The 17,926-nt window shown below is 42.9% G+C and overlaps 1 protein-coding gene across 1 annotated transcript in view; it reads right to left on the reverse strand.

Moving 5' to 3' along the window:
* Nucleotides 1-8,726: 8,726 nt before the first annotated feature.
* Nucleotides 8,727-17,926, reverse strand: part of WASF2 (WASP family member 2) — a 40,775-nt gene continuing 31,575 nt past the window's right edge. The window contains exons 6-9 of the mRNA XM_075264436.1: nt 16,859-16,983; nt 16,224-16,370; nt 13,477-13,943; nt 8,727-10,348 (exon numbers count right to left, since the gene is read on the reverse strand). Of these exons, the coding sequence (XP_075120537.1) occupies nt 10,191-10,348; nt 13,477-13,943; nt 16,224-16,370; nt 16,859-16,983 (897 nt within the window). The 3' untranslated portion in view covers nt 8,727-10,190. The remainder of the gene's footprint in view (nt 10,349-13,476; nt 13,944-16,223; nt 16,371-16,858; nt 16,984-17,926) is intronic.

The following is a 17,926-nucleotide window of genomic DNA, read 5'->3' on the forward strand; positions in this document are numbered from 1 at the left end:
TTATATGCACTATAATCTAATGGCTTTGCTTTTTTTTTTTTTTTTTTTTTTTTTTTTATTTAAGCCTGTCTTCATATCTGCAATTTGGCTTCTACTTTCAGTGGAAACCTCAATACTCTCACAAATCAGATGCATGAGGACACCAGCAATGGCAGAAGGAACCCTATTTACTTATGGAGTTTGTCAGATTCTACTGAGGTGTCAGAAATACAGTGTTGTATTGCTCTAGTCCAAATGATGGAACTTGTGACAGAGGCTGTAACTATAAGGCCTCATACACACCTGAATTATAGCTCTGTCTTGTAAACAACAATAACAGGGACTCTCACTAGTCCAATCCGTACAAAACTTTTTGCCACAATTGCAGTTTAGGTTTAAGTGTTTGTTTTTATCACAGGTTACAATGGGTTTTTGGCTTGAATATGGAGATTTGGAGAATATGGCTTGAATATGGAGATTTGTTTGCCTTCCTGCTTTCTTTTGTTATTTATGCTATAACTACAAATCTAGAAATCATTTAACATTATAGGAAATGATAAGTATTAGTATTTCTAGAACTGGTACAGATAATTGGTAAAGCTTGTATACTTCAATTATATGGACTTTAGCTTTCTCATGTGAATGAGGGCAAACAGATGGAGAATCAGGGATTGTACAGTAACAATATGAATCATTTACATTACAAACTTACGATATTTGTCTATGCCAATACTGCCCTCTAGTGCTAATTATTGAAAATACGTCCTCATTACTGCATGCTTGGGTTATAGACAAACTGAACATCATAACATCCTCTATGTCAATGATAGAAGTACCGTAATGAATGGAAACACTAGTGTAGTAAAAGCAGGGTGAGGCTGAGTGCCAGAGAAGAAGTCTGGAAAAAGGCTTGTATTAGGGTGTCGTTGAGGGAAAGTTTCATGATTATAGATTCTTTTCAACCACGCAGAAAATATGTAGATGTTCACATCAAGTGCTTTATTGGCCATGAAACAGTGAAGGCACCTGAAATATTACTTATATCAGAACCATGAACAAGTCCTTGTTTTACTTGTAAAGTAAGGTTGATGCACCATGCGTGGTTGTGCGTCCTGGGCAGAGGAGGACCTACATGCAGTGCAGTATGTAATATAGATATCACTGGAGGTGGGGGCCAATATGATATATGTGGGGCCTGAAAACTCATTGGTCCTGGTGAAAAAGTTCAGGTGGGACCTCTTGTGCAACTTCCCACCACAGCTGTCAGCCACATCATGAACACTTTTGCAGAATTTATATTCCTTTCTCTTGTGGGTCTAGACTGCCATAAGGACTAGGATTTATTTGTAGACAAACTTGCTATCTGGTTATTGTCCCCTTTTGTGCCACAGCCCCCCCCCCCCCCCCCCCTTAACTATATGCTGCTGTGAATTGCTTTTTTTTTTCTTCTTTATCTGAAAAGACCCCCGAGTACAGTAATAGCGGAAGTGGGATCGCGGCCTGGCCCGGGCCTATTCACTGCCGGCCTCCGCGGCCTATAGTACAAGGGGAAGCGGGGGCGGCAGAGATCAGGTCTGGGGAGGTTGGTAAATAGACTGCTACCTGCTGGACATACTCCAGCAGGTAGCGGCCTATTATAAAAGCAAAAAAAAATTATTATACTTACCGATCGCGCTGCTGCTGCTCCCGCTGCATCTGCGATCCTCTTCTCTCGGCAGACCTCAGACGTCTTCGTATCAGCGTAGGCGGCATGATGATTCCGCCTACGCTGATACGTAGATGTCTGAACCAGCGCACGGAGAGCAGCAGCCTTCCTGTGCTGGTTCAAAGAAAAAAAAAAAAAAAAATTGCCCCCCACCCCCCCCCACCCACTGCGTTTTTTTTTTTGTTTTTTTTTAATAATAGGCGTTACTGTAGTCGGTAACGGGCCCTATTTACGTACAGATCCTGTCAGGGGCCAGGATCGGTAAGTGACACCACGGGCCCCACAAACAATATTATTATACTTTTCAGACCCACAAGTATAATTATCAGAGTCCCAGGAGAGGTAAGAGAAGATAACAAAAACAGTGTTACTTACCACTAAAGGCAGGCTTCGGGCCTACTTCTGTGACGTCCCTGACGTCACATGACCGGGGCCTGCTTCCCGGGTCATGTGGCGTCCCAGACGTCATTGAAGATGGCCAACACCACCGAGGAGTGCAGTGGAGCCAGGGATAGGTGAGTTACATTTGTCAAGAAGGGAATGAGGGAAGGGAACACAGCCCAGAGCTCAGCACTAAATTTTAAAATTAAGATTAAGATTGAGACACACTCACAGTTCCTTGGCTGGAGATGCTGCTCGGACCTCCAAGATTTCCTCCGACCCAGGAAACAACCCTTAAGGGAACATCAAAACAATAGCGAAAGAGGAATCCAGCAGACTTTCTTCCATAAAAACGATCTCTCGATTTTATTGAGTAATCATATTAAAAAATAAACTCCAAGGAAAAGTTTGTAAATGAAACATGGTGGTCAAGGACTGACGCGTTTCGAACTAAACGTTCTTAGTCGTAGTCTAGTTGAGTTACAGTGGTTTTTATGTTGGTATGCCCTCTTGGTCTCCAATTATTATACTTTGGGTCAGACCCCAGAGTATAATAATAGTTCTTGGGTATTCACAGTGGGGCATAGTAGTGTGTGCAGGGGCCAATATGGGGCATAATAGAGCGTGCATGAATGAGGGGGGGGGGGGGTCAGTCGGGGTCTTCGCAGCAGCTACTGGAATATTTCACAAATTAACCGGTTAAGGACCAGGCCCAAAAGTATGTTAAAGACCAGGCCTTTTTTTTTCAAAACTGACATGTGTCACTTTAAATGGCAATAACTTTGAGACGGTTTAACTTACACAAGTGGTTTTGAGACTGTTTTTTTCGTAACACATTATACTTCATGTTAGTGGTAAATATTAATCAATATTTGTGTATTTATTTATAAAAAAAACTAGGAAATTTGATGGAAATTTGGAAAAAATTGCAATTTTCAAAATGTGAAATTCTCTGCTTTTCAGGCAGATAGTCATACCACCCAAATACATAAATAAATATTATCTCCCATATCTCTGCTTTATATCGGCATCATCTTTTGATTGTCTTTTAATTTATTTTGGACGTTACAAGGCTTACAAGTGTAACAGCGATTTTCTAGATTTGCAAGAATGAAAAATTACTTTTTTTCCAATAAACTGTCAATTTAGCCCCAAATTTTTCATTTTCACAAGAGGATAAAGGGGAAAAAGCTCCATAAAGTTTGTTAAACAATTTCTCCTGAACATAGAAATGCCCCATATGTGGTAATAATCTGCTGTATGGGAACATGGTGGGGCTCAGAATGGAAAGAGGGCTATTTGGCTTTTGAAGGACAGATTTTGCTGGAATATTTTTCAAGTCCCATGTCGCATTTGCAGAGCCCCTAAAGTACCAATACAGTGGAAACCCCCTAAAAGTGACCCCATTTTGGAAACTACACCACTCATAGAATTTATCTAGGGGTATACTGAGCATTTTGGCCTCACAGCTGTTTCACAGATTTTATTAACATTGGGATGTAAAAATGAAAAATTACTTTTTTTCCCAATGAATCATCCATTTAGCGCCATATTTTTAATTTTGCAAGTAGTTAAAGAATTAAAAGCCCCCCACAGTTTGTTACAAAATTTCTCCTGAACACGGCAATACCCCATATGTGGCCATAATCTGCTGTATGGGTACATGGTGGGGCTCAGAATGGAAAGAGAGCTATTTGGATTTTGGAGGGCAGATGTGGCTGGAATAGTTTTCAGGTGCCATGTCGCATTTGCTGAGCCCCTAAAGTATCAATACAATGTAAACCCCCCATTGTGACCCCATTTTAGAAACTACACCTGTCAAGGAATGAATCAAGGGGGTATTATCATTTTGTGCCTAAAATGCTTCCAAAAAATGAATGTCCAAAATGAAAATTTAAATTTTGAAAGAAATATGCCATTTCGGTGCCCCATACATTGCACCCACTTTGTGTTGTCAGAGACCTGCACTCCTAAAACTATTAAGGGGCCATCCCGAGGGGCAAAAAATATATATATGTGGGTGTAAACTGCTGCTTGGGCACACAGGAGGGCTCAGAAGGGAAGGAGCACTGCGCTTTTTAGCTTTTGGGGTACAGATTTAGAGGGACTTTCTGGGGGCCATGTTCCTTTTGGAGAGACCTGGAGGTAACTGTAAACCCCATTTTGTAGGGGCAAGTTTAGGGTCTCTGCAAAAGTGTCATGGCATCCAAAAACCAAACCGTCTGTGCTCCAAAAACCCAATAACCCTTCTTCCCTTCTGTGTCCGGCTGTGCCCTAATATCAGTTTATACCCACATATGACATTATGTCCGTTATCCTGGGTACACCAGTGTCATACATGTGTCATACATGTGGCATAAACTGCAGTTTGGGCGCACGGCAGGGCGCAGAAGGGAAGGAGCGCGATGAGGCTTTTGGAGTACAGATTCAGATGTTTGGTATCTGGACGCCATGCCATGTTTGTAGAGCCTGTAAGGTACCAGAAAAGTGGATTCCCCAAAGGAGTGACCCCATTTTGAAAACTGCACCCCTCAAAGAATGTATCAGGGGGTGTAGTGAGTATTAGTATCCCGGACATGACTGCACAGCGGATGGCGAAGAGGGAATGTGTAAGCGGTGCGGAGTACATTGCAGACACCAAATTCCCTACTATGTCCCAGTAGCTCCTATGATTGGGGGAGTCACTCTGGGGCTCATTTTGGGGGTCACTTCTGGTGTCTTTCCCTTGTAAACTGTAAATCTGGGGTGTCTCCTGAAGTACACTGACACAGCTTATACATTCCCTTCCTGACGCCGCCAGTTGTATTCTAATAATTTGGCGATTTTGGGTTTTTTTGTCTTCACATTGGTAGATGCTATATTTTCTTTATTCTTTTGGTGACGCGGCCATATAAGGGCTTGTTGTTTGTGGATGTGATATATTTTGTAATGACACCATTTTTGGGTGCCTACAACATACTGAATACATTTTATTAACTCTTTCTTGCTGGATTTAAAAAAAAATAAAATCCTGGCATTGAGTTGTACCCTTTAAATTTTTCGCCATGCAGCGCACAGTAAAAGTAACATGTTCCCTTTATTCTGCGGGTCAGTACGGTTACGGCGATACCTCATTTATACTATTTTTTTATGCGATACTAATTCTGCAGAACAAAAACACATTTGGGGACATAAATCAGTGATTTTTGCATCGCCATCTTATGAGAGGCGTAACATTTTTATTTTTCGGTTGACAGTGTTGGTTGAGGGCTTATTTTTTGCGGGACAACCTGCGCTTTTTATTGGTACTGTTGTGGGGTGCATATGATTTTTTGATCACTTTTTATAGCATATTTTGTAAGGTGATATGGTGAAAAATCACTAATTCTGGCGGGTTTTTTCCGTTTTTTTTTTCAGATGTACACCGTATACATTAAATATTATTTCAGTTTTATTGTACAGGTTGTTACGGACGCGGCGATACCAAATATGCATTGTTTTTATTAATTTTTAGTACTTTTTTTATATAGTTCATTTTGTATAGAGAAAAAGGGATTTTTGGGCTTTATAACTTTATTACTTTTTTCATACACTTTACTTTTTTTTAACTTTTTTTTTTTTTTTTTAACTTTTTCATGTGTCCCTTTAGGACACTTGAATCAGTTGATGCTTTCATGAAAGCATCAACTGATTTTGTATAGTAGCTTGCAGGACACGAGCAGGACATGAGCCTGCTCGTGTCCTGCAAGCAGCAGAGGAAGTGAGACACATCGCTCACTTCCTCCATCGGTCGGCAGGATCAACCAGGTATGTGGGGGCTCCGGTAGTCTGGGGTCACTGGCCAGACCCCAGACTACCTTTTACTGACATCGGCACCCCCCAATCTCGCCGCGGGGGGTGCCGATCAGCTTCAATATGCGGCGGATCCCTTTCGATCGCGCCGTGATGTTTCACGGCACGATCAAAAGGGTTAAAACGTTCAGTCGGAACTGAGTCCGACTGAATGTTGTTGAGGGGGTGGTTAGGTGTTAGTAACACCTAACCCCTGCCCTCCCCCCGCCCCACCCCCTGCCTAGTGAGTCTCTGAAGACCGGCCGTAAATTTACAATCGGCTGGTCTTAGAGACCAGGACTGCTGGCCGTAAATTTACGGCCAGCGGTCCTTAACCGGTTAAAAAGGTTGGAGATTTTGGGTGCAGTAGATGCTGGGTGCTGAGAAATGGGAGGGGGTGTTTTGGTTGTCTGTCTGCCTCTTCCCTGAGCTTGAGGACTGTTTGAGGACTGTTTTCTTAATCCACTTTGCTACTGTCTGCAACCCTAATAGGATCCATAACCTGCACCAATAGCTATGATGACTTCCTGTAGGAAACTTCTAAATATTGCAAAAGACACCTTCCTACATTAAGAGTGTGAAAAACTTTCTCCCTTTCAGAGCCTGGTTTAACAGACAAAAGAAACCTCATTTAGTGTTTCCAAAGAAGAGGCCGTCGGAGCATTCAGAACCAGATTCGGGTCTCAAGGAATTTTTGAACTGATGGAAAGGGACAGTCTGAGCATGGAGGGTACAATCGCAATTACATTGACTCCATCCTCTCTGACCTTATTCAGAACTCAGAAGCAACTTAAATTGTCAAAAAGGGAGGATCTCGTTCCACTGCTGGCAAAAGGCCAGCTCCACCTCCACCTCCCTTTGGCAGGTCCTGAGGGGACAGAGAATAAAACCTGCCTACTGTCCTGTTTGAAAGGTTGTAAAGAGTAGGCATGTCAAACATGCGGCCCTTTACAGGCATATCTTCGGCCCGCACAAAAGTCTCAAACTTTGTCCCTAAACTTTAGAGATGTACAGATGTACAAGGAAAGTGAACGGTGGATTGGGGCAGCCCTGCTGGACGCAGCGCTGCTCCAGCGGCCGCCCCTCACCCTTCGCAGAGAGCAGGTCTCCCTGCCTGCTCCGCCCCCTCCTCCCTGCCCCCTCCACTCCGCCCCTCCTCCCCACACGACGGGTGACGTGGCCACGTAATCAGGCCCGCACCCGACGTGTGCCTGCGTCCTACGCGGTCTCACAAGACCGCTGCGCAGGCTGAAGAGCAGAAGCAGGTAAGCTTCTGCAGAAGAAATTGTGATTTTTCAAGTATTTAAGGGGATAAATACTAGATTTATGATGATTGGGGGGGGGGGTGTTGGAGTGCTGGGGAAGGGTTGGGGTGCTGGGGGAGGGGGGCTTTTTGATGTCTGTCTGGCCCTTCCTTGGGCTTGAGGACTTTTTTTTCCCCACCCACCTTGTAATTCTTTCACTTGGGGGTTAATTGGAGCATTACAGTCTGTAGAGCTCCTATTAACCCCCAAGTGCAAGAATTGCAAGTGGGTGGGAAAAAAAAAGTCCTCAGGCCCAAGGAAGGGCCAGACATCCAGAAGCCCCCCTCCCCCAGCCCTCCAACACAATAATGGTGTCCGCCAGCTTTAACTGAGGTGCCATTTTACCGGCAATCGCAGGCACCCAGAGCAAGATTTGGGGCCTGCGTGGATTTTTATGGCAGTCGGGAGCCTTGTGAGGCTCCAGCCTGTCATTCTATACTTTCTATTGTAGGCTACTCTATGTAGCCTGCAATAGAAATGCCGGATTTTTGCGATGCATGGTATTAGTGATCAGTCCCCTAGGCACTAGCCATTAGCTGCTGTGTGCGGCCCACACAACAACCTTTTGTTACTCATGTGGCCCTCAGGGTACCCTGAGTTTGACATGCCTGGTAAAGAGCTCTATAAAGGCGAACCTTCCCCCCCAGGCTGTAATTTGATTGTAAACCTGCTGACTCAGGGCCCATTCCAGCTGAAACAGATGACTGACCCCCTCAGGTGAACTGCCGACAGGGAGAGAAGGGAGGGCTCTGCTAGAAGAAAAATATGAGAGGTTCTTCAGAGTCAGGGACCTTGTACCCACTTGCCTTATTTAGAACCAAAAAAGCAGCCTTCAATTCTCTGAAGTTATGAGATTCCCTGTGAGGAAAGATCCCAGGCTCTCTGAAGAAAAAGGGATGCCCATGAGCCAGCATGTGTGGTCAAAGCAAATTGGCCTGTCGCTCTCTAGGTTTGTCTGAATTGTCCACCAGGAAAGAGAGCGCCTTGTTTGTTGGGAGATTGGAAGCTTCTGACCTAAGGACTGCTGAATTCTGTCCCAGACCTGGAGGATCTGCCCCAGCAAAACTCTTGAGTGGAATTGAACCCATTCAATTCAAGAGGCTCATTACCGACATGGCTTCCCTTAAGGAAACTATCCTGAGCCCTGAGATGATTCACCCTTAATATTAACCAGGATACGTTCTTGGAAAGAGGAAACAGGACTGAATCACAGAATTAAACATCACACCTTGCTTTTGCTTTGAAGTGCTTTTTAAAGTCTGTTTGCTGTGGCCCCCAATGTCTGTGACTCCCACTGACCCCAAGAATGGAATCCTGTATCTTCCTGATTCATTAAAACAAGTTTCATGTATACGTGATGCTGGGGGATTACAAGACGCTTGTTCTCATGGTCAGTGGAGGTCCCAGAAATCAGACATTTATCATCTGAATAGGGAATAAAAGGGTTGTCCCATCAGCAATGCTTGAGTATAAACATTCATTTCATGCTTAGGTCAAATCCCAAAGAGCGAATCACAAAACACAGCACACGGAATAGATTTGTTTTAGAGTTATTATTAAACAGTATACATATACAGGTAAATATATCATTTGGAAAACTATAAAAGCAAGTTATAAAGAGAAGGACATGGGACAGGCAGTACAAAGGATGTTGACATTTTTTTCTTTTGGCACAGAGTTCCCAAGTCGCTTCTGTTAAGGCACATCAGATTTCCTTATCGGTCACTCAGCTTCATGAGTGTAGATATATCTATGTACTTGAGGTGCACAATTTGAATACACACAATATGTACGCTTATACTTTGCATAGACTAGGATTTAAAGAATGGAATAGGTTAAGCTGTTCTTTAGATACATTATAACAACAAATTACACATAATTATTAGGTTTAGAATTCTTCCCCATTAGATTAAGTTGCTCCCCAGGGGCCCAAATAGTTTATCCCAATAAACTACTGTCATAAGGGCATATATTCCCCACTGGGTCTGATACTAAGCCAAAATTACAATAACAAAAAGTAAATCGATAACTATAGCATATGTATAGAGTAGTACCCCGCCTGCCTCAATACTAAATATAATAGCAGGCTATGTGTAAATCCCTGACATGTTCATCTGTTGTTGTTAAATCACTATTATAGTCTCTATATTATGAGAACAATAGGAATATAGGATTAGAAATTCCACTCCCACCAACGTTCCCTTACTACTGAAAACTAATTTAAGGTAAACGAAATTAAGGCACAATTATTTCAACGTGAACCTAAAAACCTCTAAGTGACACATCAAGTGCAAATATGCATTTCTCCTTAGGAATGTTCACACCACAAGGACTGGATTACCCATTTACTGTCCAGTTGTGTCACAAAGTCATGATTGTCATCACCAGCAGACATGAAAACACTCTTATTTCACCAAATCTTCTGTAAGCCATGCTAGATCTGGGCCATTTCCTTTACCAATCAATTCTGTAACTAAATCATTTTGCCATTTTTATAGGTATATCCATATTGCGGATTTTGCAGTAGTTCTGAAGTGAGTTTTATCTTACGCATGGCAAGAACCAAAGTGAAACTCAGCAAAAAGAACCAACAATTTGTATTTAATGTCTGCACCACAGAATAAGATACATATTTTTCGGCAGCGCGTGGATGAGATTTGTTGAAATGTCATCCATTTTGCTGCGACCATTCTCTGCTGTGGATTTTTCCACCTGCAAAGTTGAACATGAAATCTGCAGCATTTCCATTATGTGTAGATGTAGTCGAAGTGTTAGAGGGAAAGTTTAAAGGCAAAGTAACAGATTCACCCTACAGCTTAAGAAAAAAGTCAAACCATCAATACCTATTGTTTCAGACTGCCCATAGGTAATGGTGTTTTACAACAGTGTTAAATGTGTTTTCCTTGTATAAACATTAAATTGATAGCTTTCTCCTGACACACACTGTAGGATTATCTCTTGGCAGTGCAGAACTTACATAACACTGATCCCACCACCCAATCTTGGCATGTTTAATCAGACCAATCATCTTCATCAAATTCCGAAGAGTCATCCTCTGAGTCACTGTACTCCACTGCTATACGGCGGGACAGGATGGTAGCCACATCATTACCTCCAACATCTCGCTTTTCATGCTCCAGCTGTTCTTCCACCTTGCGTAGTTGGAATCCTAAACAAAGTGAAAAGCAAATTAAAACAAACAAAAAAAAAAAAAAAAAGAGAGAAAGAGAAGAGAGAGAGAGAGAGAGAGAGAGAGAGAGAGAGAGAGAGAGAGAGAGAGAGAGAGAGAGAGAGAGAGAGAGAGAGAGAGAGAGAGAGAGAGAGAGAGAGAGAGAGAGAGAGAGAGAGAGAGAGAGAGAGAGAGAGAGAGAGAGAGAGAGAGAGAGAGAGAGAGAGAGAGAGAGAGAGAGAGAGAGACACATTTAATTTCTACTTTTAAGGCTGGTCTTACACGGCCGTAATGATTTTACGGTCCGCAAGTTGCTGATCAGCAACAGACACCCGTGAACTGCCGCACTCGCCCATGGAGTTGTTATGGGCGAGTCCGTGCAGTGCCGCAATTCACGGCCATTACAGACCTGCTCTATAAATTGCGGACCTCAGTTGTGGCCCGGCACACCACGGATAAAATATCCGGTGGTGTAAGAGGCCGCATTGAATATAATGTGTCTGCAAATGGTCAGCAATTGAAAACCCTCAATTGCGGTCTTACATTACGGCCGTGTAAGACCAGCAAGTCTAATCACAGAGTCACTGCGAGGAAAATAAACCAATCATATCAAAATATTAAAAAGTAGAAAAGAGGATACAAATATATGTACATTTGGAGCAAATAAAAATTTTACACTTAGTGTATTTAACAAGCTTTGTACAAATCAGTAGTACATGGCGTGTGTGCATGAGGCCTCATCACAGACAGAGACGACAGGAAGTACATAGACTTAAACCAGGACTTTGTGGAATGGTGCCAGCAGAACCAACTCAGGATTAATGCTGGGAAGCCCAAGGAGATGGTGGTGGACTTTAGTAAGCGGAGGAGTGCCCCGAATCCAGTGGACAGGCATTGAGATAGTCAAGACTTATAAGTACCTGGGTGTGCTTCTCATTAATAAACTAGACTGGGCTGATCACCTGGAGGCGCTGCACAGAAAGGGCCACAGCAGACTCTACCTGCTCAGGAGGCTGAGGGCCTTCGGAGTCCAGGGGCCACTTCTTAGGGCCTTTTTCAACCATATTCTTCAGAGTGGCCTGCTGGGGGAGTAGCATACCAGCCAGCGACAGAAATAGACTTTACAGTCTGACTAGGCCAGCTCTGTCCTGGGGAGTCCTCGGTACATGTGGTTGGTGACAGAAGAACATTGTCCATAGAGAGCTCCATGCTGGAGACAAATCCCATCCCATGTAAGAGACCGTGATAGCACTGGGCAGTACTGATCGTGACCGTCTGCTTCACCCCAAGTGTTAGAAGGAGCGCTATCGCAAGTCCTTCCTCCTAGCTGCGGTCAGGCTACATAATCTACATCAGGCTAAGCGGAGATCACTCCGCACAGAGAACTAAATGATCCTGAAGTTTTTTTTTCTTTTTAGTTTCTCTGACTCCTAGTATCTTTTCTATCTGCTATTCTGAGCTTGTATGTGTTCGCGGTTGGAAGGAAGGACCTGCGATAGCGCTCCTTCTCACACTTGGGGTGAAGCAGACGTTCACTTACAGTGCTGCCAAGTCCCAACAAGGTCCCATACATGGGGTGGGATTTGTTCTCCCGCATGGAGGTCACCACAGACAGTATCCTTTTGTCACCCACCACCTGTACTGAGTCCAGGGGGCTCCCCAGGACAGAGCTGGCCCTCCTGATCAGCCTGTCAAGTCTGTTTCTGTCCCTGGTTGATATACTGCTCCCCCAGCAGGCCACACCGAAAAAGATGGCTGAATCAACCACAGAGTTGAAGAAGGCCCTAAGAAGTGTCTCCTGGACTCTGAAGGCCCTCAGCCTCCTGAGCAGGTAGAGTTTGCTGTGGCCCTTTCTGTGCAGCGCCTCCAGGTGGTCAGCCCAGTCTAGTTTATTATTGAGGATCACGCCCAGATACTTATAAGTCCTGACTATCTCAATACATGTTCCTTGGATCTCCACTAGGGTCAGAGAACCTCTCCGTTTACTAAAGTCCACCACCATCTCCCTGGTCTTTTGTGGCCACTATATGACTTGTATCCTGCTTTTAGTAAGCTGTGTCTCTATTTTCATTTGTCTCAGTTGAAAGGTGGAGACTAGCTGCCAAGATCACATTTAAGTGTGTATATATATATATATATATATATATATATATATATATATATATATATATATCAGAAAAACATCTGCTCCTGTTCTGTCTAACACTCAGAAGCATCAGCAGCATCATATGCAGCTGCACATTATAAAGCAGCACTGACCTTTACTATGGCAATGCTAAACTTACTGTTATCTGCAGCAATCTCTGTCAGTGTCCACCTCTTTTCTACTTCACTGAACTCCTGTTCACTGCTACCACTCCCCTCTCTATAGACTTGTATTAGGAGTTGTAAGATGATAACTTTGAGATCTTCTGACCATAGATTGATTTAAATTAAGCACTTGGGGTGAGATAAACCTTACTATAACTCCAGCAGCATTGGTCTCTGTGTCTCTCCACTCCCACTAAGCTACTGATCATCTCTTCCCCTCTCCTTTCTATAGACTTCTTTGTAATCTGATACCTCTGAGAGTCCACTCCATCTTTCTAGAGCAAAGCAAACTCAGCAGAGTTTTCAGAGTGAATTTCAGGTCAGAAGTGAGGGAGAAAAAAAGTGCAAGATAAGTAGCAAAAGAAGCATTTTGCTTTGATAAGATATATTACAAAGATTTGCATATTCTATTGCATTACAAATTTATGCAAAAATTGTCACTTGTCATAATGCAATAAAAAAAACTTACAGTAAAATTATGAATAAACGGCAATTTTCTGTTTAATGGTATAGGATGGTGTTTTTAGTATGGGTCTTTTCATCATCTGGCCCCATACAAACATGGCCAAGAAAGTATATTTCTCACAACAGATTTATGCCCTTAGTATTGGCTAAAACTAAACAATAAAAGCCTCACTCATGTGCTCTACCATTCTGCTTTTAATAAATGCACACCAATTACTTTAAATTGTATAAAAAGTCAAAATATTAATAAGTCAGTATTGTATGAAACACAATACAAGAAACACAACCTGAATAAAACTAGGCATCACAATTCTACAAGGTACAAGCAAACAGATAACAAGGTGCATAATTACCTTGACGAATTGCAGATAAGAGATCACTCCGAACATCGCTTACTGGTGGTAGGGAAGATTTGGGCTTGGATATCTGTGGTGCAGATTCTCCATCTTGGGAGGAGAAAAATGAAGGTGGTGGTGGGCCAGGAGGAGGGGGACCAGGAGGTGGTGGGCCTGGTGGAGGTGGAGGGGGTGGTGGAGGAGGAGGCCCTCCTGCAGGAGGATTGGGAGGAGGAACAGGAGAGACAGCTGTATAATCTACCACAGAAGGCACCGGAGGAGGGGGCGGAGCAGGGAAGCCAGGAGCAGGAGGGCACTCTGGTGGTGAGGGGGGTGGTAGGTAAGTGGTATCTGGGAATACACCAACAGGTGGAGGTGGAGGAGGAGAGAAACTGGGTCTTCCACCAACAGGAGGACCTGTTGGTGGTGCGGGGGGTGGGAATATTGGGCTAACCAGGCTTGATCGATTAGAGTTCCCAGGTGAACTGAAACATTAAAAAAAAATATATAAATAAAGAGCAGAGGATTACCTCAAGTTTTCATTTTTCAGTAAGCCTTAAAGAATGCCACAGTAAACAAGATATTACAACATATCTTACCCAATTACAATCAAGACAGTTACATAGTTTGGACAATGTCTATCCCATTTCTATGGTTACTAAAAAGGGGTGGGTTCAGCGTGGCATGAGCATGGGTGGGACTGTCTGAAGCTGAAAACTTCTTCAACTATGATTGCCTTTCATTAGCGGAGATAAAGCCCTTATAAGTGTACAATGGTCACACTAGGATTTATTTATGAAGTGATTATACTATTAGCATGCTTAGCAATCTAATTTATGACATAGTAAGTTTAACTGATGAATATATGACATGACTTACATACTGTGATAAACCAATGTCTGACAGACCACAGCAGGCCCCAGTTCCTGGACAGGGAAATGGTCATGGCCAGCCATGCAAGCTAATTTATTAGAAAATAAGGCTAAGGCCCCACATGGGGGCTGCGGGAAAAACCACGGCGGCAATGCATTGTAGTTCTTCCTGCAGTGCTTTAGACAGAAAGCTTGCAGAGGTTTCCTCTGCAGACTGTTTCAATTATACTTGTGGGAAAACCGCCAGCGTTTCCGTAGGTATAAATTGACATGCTACGATTTCCAAAACTCTGCCGGATTGGAAAAAAAAAAAAAAAAAAAAAAAAAAAAAAATCACCCAGTGTCCGCAGCGTGGTTTTTACCACAAAGTGGGCATGGAATTTGCTAGAATCCCATCCACTTTGCTCTGACTGTAAAACGCCACGATTTTTTCTGCAACGTTTCCGCCTCAGGCAAGTCGCGGTGTCATGGTAATTTTTACTTTGTATTGGGTCATTGGGGGTCGGACTACAACCTGTCATGTGGGTGTGATATTGCAGTAGTATTAATTTATTATTTTACTTTAATTTTTATTTTTTACTTTACTATTGATTTATTTTACATTGTGTCCTCATAAGGTCATAATAGACCTTTGGGGGAATCTTAACACTTTTATTTTGGTGATTTTCCCTGTAACTGGGGCTGATACCTTAGCCCTAGTTACAGGAGGATGCAGCCTCCTGCCTCCCTCTAGGACCTAGCAGCTCTAACAGTGGATCAAACCCCCAGTGGATCAAATGACTACTGGGTCAGAGGAGAGCCGCATCATGGCAGCTTCCATAGCTATGTACACAGCTAATGAGAAAGCAGGGACAGTAATAAACTATCCCTGCCTTCACTAGAGGAGCTTTGGTTGTATTAACAGGTACGTCCTTGCAGAACAAGATAGCCATTATCCTAGCATATATACCCAATGGGTGGTTCAGAAGTGGTTAAAGAGGACCATTTCACCACGTCCACCAATTGTCGTTCTTAGGATCTTTTAATAGGAGCCGTTCCACTGATTGCAGCACAGTTGGAATTTTGTCTTTAGTCCCCCATTCCAGAGCAACAAGTGGAGTTAATTTTGGTGTCTGATGTGCTATCTAAGCTCTGTAATGTCAGAATGGCAGTGTTGGGCAGGGGGATGACAGCCAGTTTCAGAACTAAGCATCACACCCGTTGCCTGCTCTTGCCTGACACGGCCTTCCTGACAGAGTAAATAGCATATCAGTCATCAACTAACGGTATTGATTGTTCGGTAACAGAGGGAGCTAGAGAAAAAAAAAATACCAACTGTGCCTGAAATAGTGGAGCTATTAACAGATGCTAAGTTGGTTAACCACTTCAGGCCTGGGCCATTTTTCCTGGTTCAGGACCACACATATTTTAGTTTTTTGGGGAATTTTTTAAGTGATGCATAGGGCTATACTTTTATTTTGTGCATTTTTTTCCCCCTTCAATTAACTTTATCTTCAAAATAACAGCATCATTTACAGGCAGTTATGTGTTTTGTTTTGTTTTTTTTTTTGTTTTTTTACAAAGTTACCTTTATTTGAACAAAAAAAGCAATGTTATGATATTCATGTAAATTCATCCCATAGTTGATGGATGGTAACTTTTGCATACGGATTGCCAAGAGAGTAATATGAGGTTGAACAGTATGATTGTGTTTAAAATGGTCACATGACAAACATCATGTTTAGTCCTAGTCAGTTTATGGGTGCATCATACAAGACTGACTATACCACTGACTATACCACGGGCTATACCATTCTATAACGTACAGACAAGGTGATACCAACTGGCATAAGACATGCAGGCAGAATTAATACATGTTTAAACATACTAATTACTAATTACTCTCTGTTTTACCTGAATTCCATGGGAGGAGGTGGCAACACGTCATCAGGAGTTGGAATTGGGCTTGGCATGATGTCTTCATTTGGAGGTGGAGGAGGGTAATGGTTAATGTCCCCCATATCCATGGGGCTGAGAGATCCATTGTGAGTTATTTGGACGCTGAAAAAGATGGACAATACATTTTTATGAGTGTGTAGAATAATTTCTATACCATAATTATCACATAGTAAAATTTTTAAGGGATCGTTCACACAGGGCAAGAGGGGGCGGATTTTGGCACTGAATCCTCCTCAAAATCCACCCTCTCACAATAGAGGTCTATGCAGACCGCTAGCTTCCTTTTTTCCGCTAGCAGTTTGTTCCCGCTAGCGGAAAAAAGAAGCGAGCTGCCTTTCTTCAGGCGGATTCTGCAGCTGATTTAGCCACGGCGTCCGCCTCGTGGCAGCACCCTCCGGACTAGGCCCATTCATTTGACCCATTCTTACGCGGCTTCCAGAGTCAAAAATCAGGACCAAAATACGCAGTCCTGTGCCCCGTATGAACGGGGCCTAAAACTTCTTGTCCCACTATTGCATCATACAGTTTATAAGAATAATCCAGTAAATTGAAATCATGTTTTGCAGGTTTCTAAATCTGGGGAACCATACCCAGGCTGTTGAGTTTTGGCATCCACAAATTCCGGCCCCATTTTTAATTGTTCCCACTGATCTTTCCGTGTGCGAATCTTCCGAGGATTCACATTTCCGCGGTTCGGATTATCTTTCTTTTCTCTCTGAAAAAAAAAATACAAAAATTAATACAATAGTGTGGGGAGTTTATTTTTTGTCCCATTTTAACTGTTCTGAGGTGTATTTTCATGTGCCTCATTTACTAAAAATGCATAAGAGAGTAATAGTATCAGTAATGTTTGGGTGGAAACCCAAAATATTACAAACCACTTAAATTCACCATGCATACAGTATATAGCACAATGCCATACTGCTTGGTAGCAATGTATTAATATACGCACACTCTACCATGGAACTGAAATAATCACATCAGCCCAATATGCTTCCCATTGGAACAGCCAGTATCCCTCAGAGGCTTAGCCAACAACTTATAGCTGTACACAAAAACATGATAAAGATATAAAGTTAATACTTTTGTACATGGTCCACAAAGTATTGGATAGGAAGTACTGCAGGTTACACACTGAGTGTACCTCATACTACAGCCTGCTTTACCTCAAGAGTTTTGCCTTTCAGGGTGTGTTCGGCGGAGTTTTTTTGCAGGCGTATTTTAAGGTGGAATCCGCCTGCAAAAAGTCTCCCATTCATTTCAATGGGAGTTACTCACATTTTTTCCCCCCGCTAGCCATTTTTTTCAGCTAGCAGGAAAGAAAGCAGCATGCCCCATTTTCACGTGGATTCCGCAGCTGAGTCAGCTGCGGCGTCCACGGCTAGAGACACCCTTCTGATTGGGCCCATTCATCTGGGCCTAATCAGGAGCGGAATGCCAATGCACTGCATCAACATCCAGTCGTGGGTAGCCGCGACAAAAAGCGGAAAAGGTTTCCGCCATGTGAACTTACTCTAATGTTGTTATGTACAGTATTTCTGAAGTTCAGAAGTACCATTTTAATATTAGTAATATCGCATCTCAGGTACCTCTTCTTTACTGCACATAGGTATCATCATTCTAAAGATCACAAGGAAGCGTGTTACCAGTTAAGTTTG

This window comes from Leptodactylus fuscus, chromosome 2 (genome assembly GCF_031893055.1).
Source record: "Leptodactylus fuscus isolate aLepFus1 chromosome 2, aLepFus1.hap2, whole genome shotgun sequence".
Taxonomy (NCBI): domain Eukaryota; kingdom Metazoa; phylum Chordata; class Amphibia; order Anura; family Leptodactylidae; genus Leptodactylus; species Leptodactylus fuscus.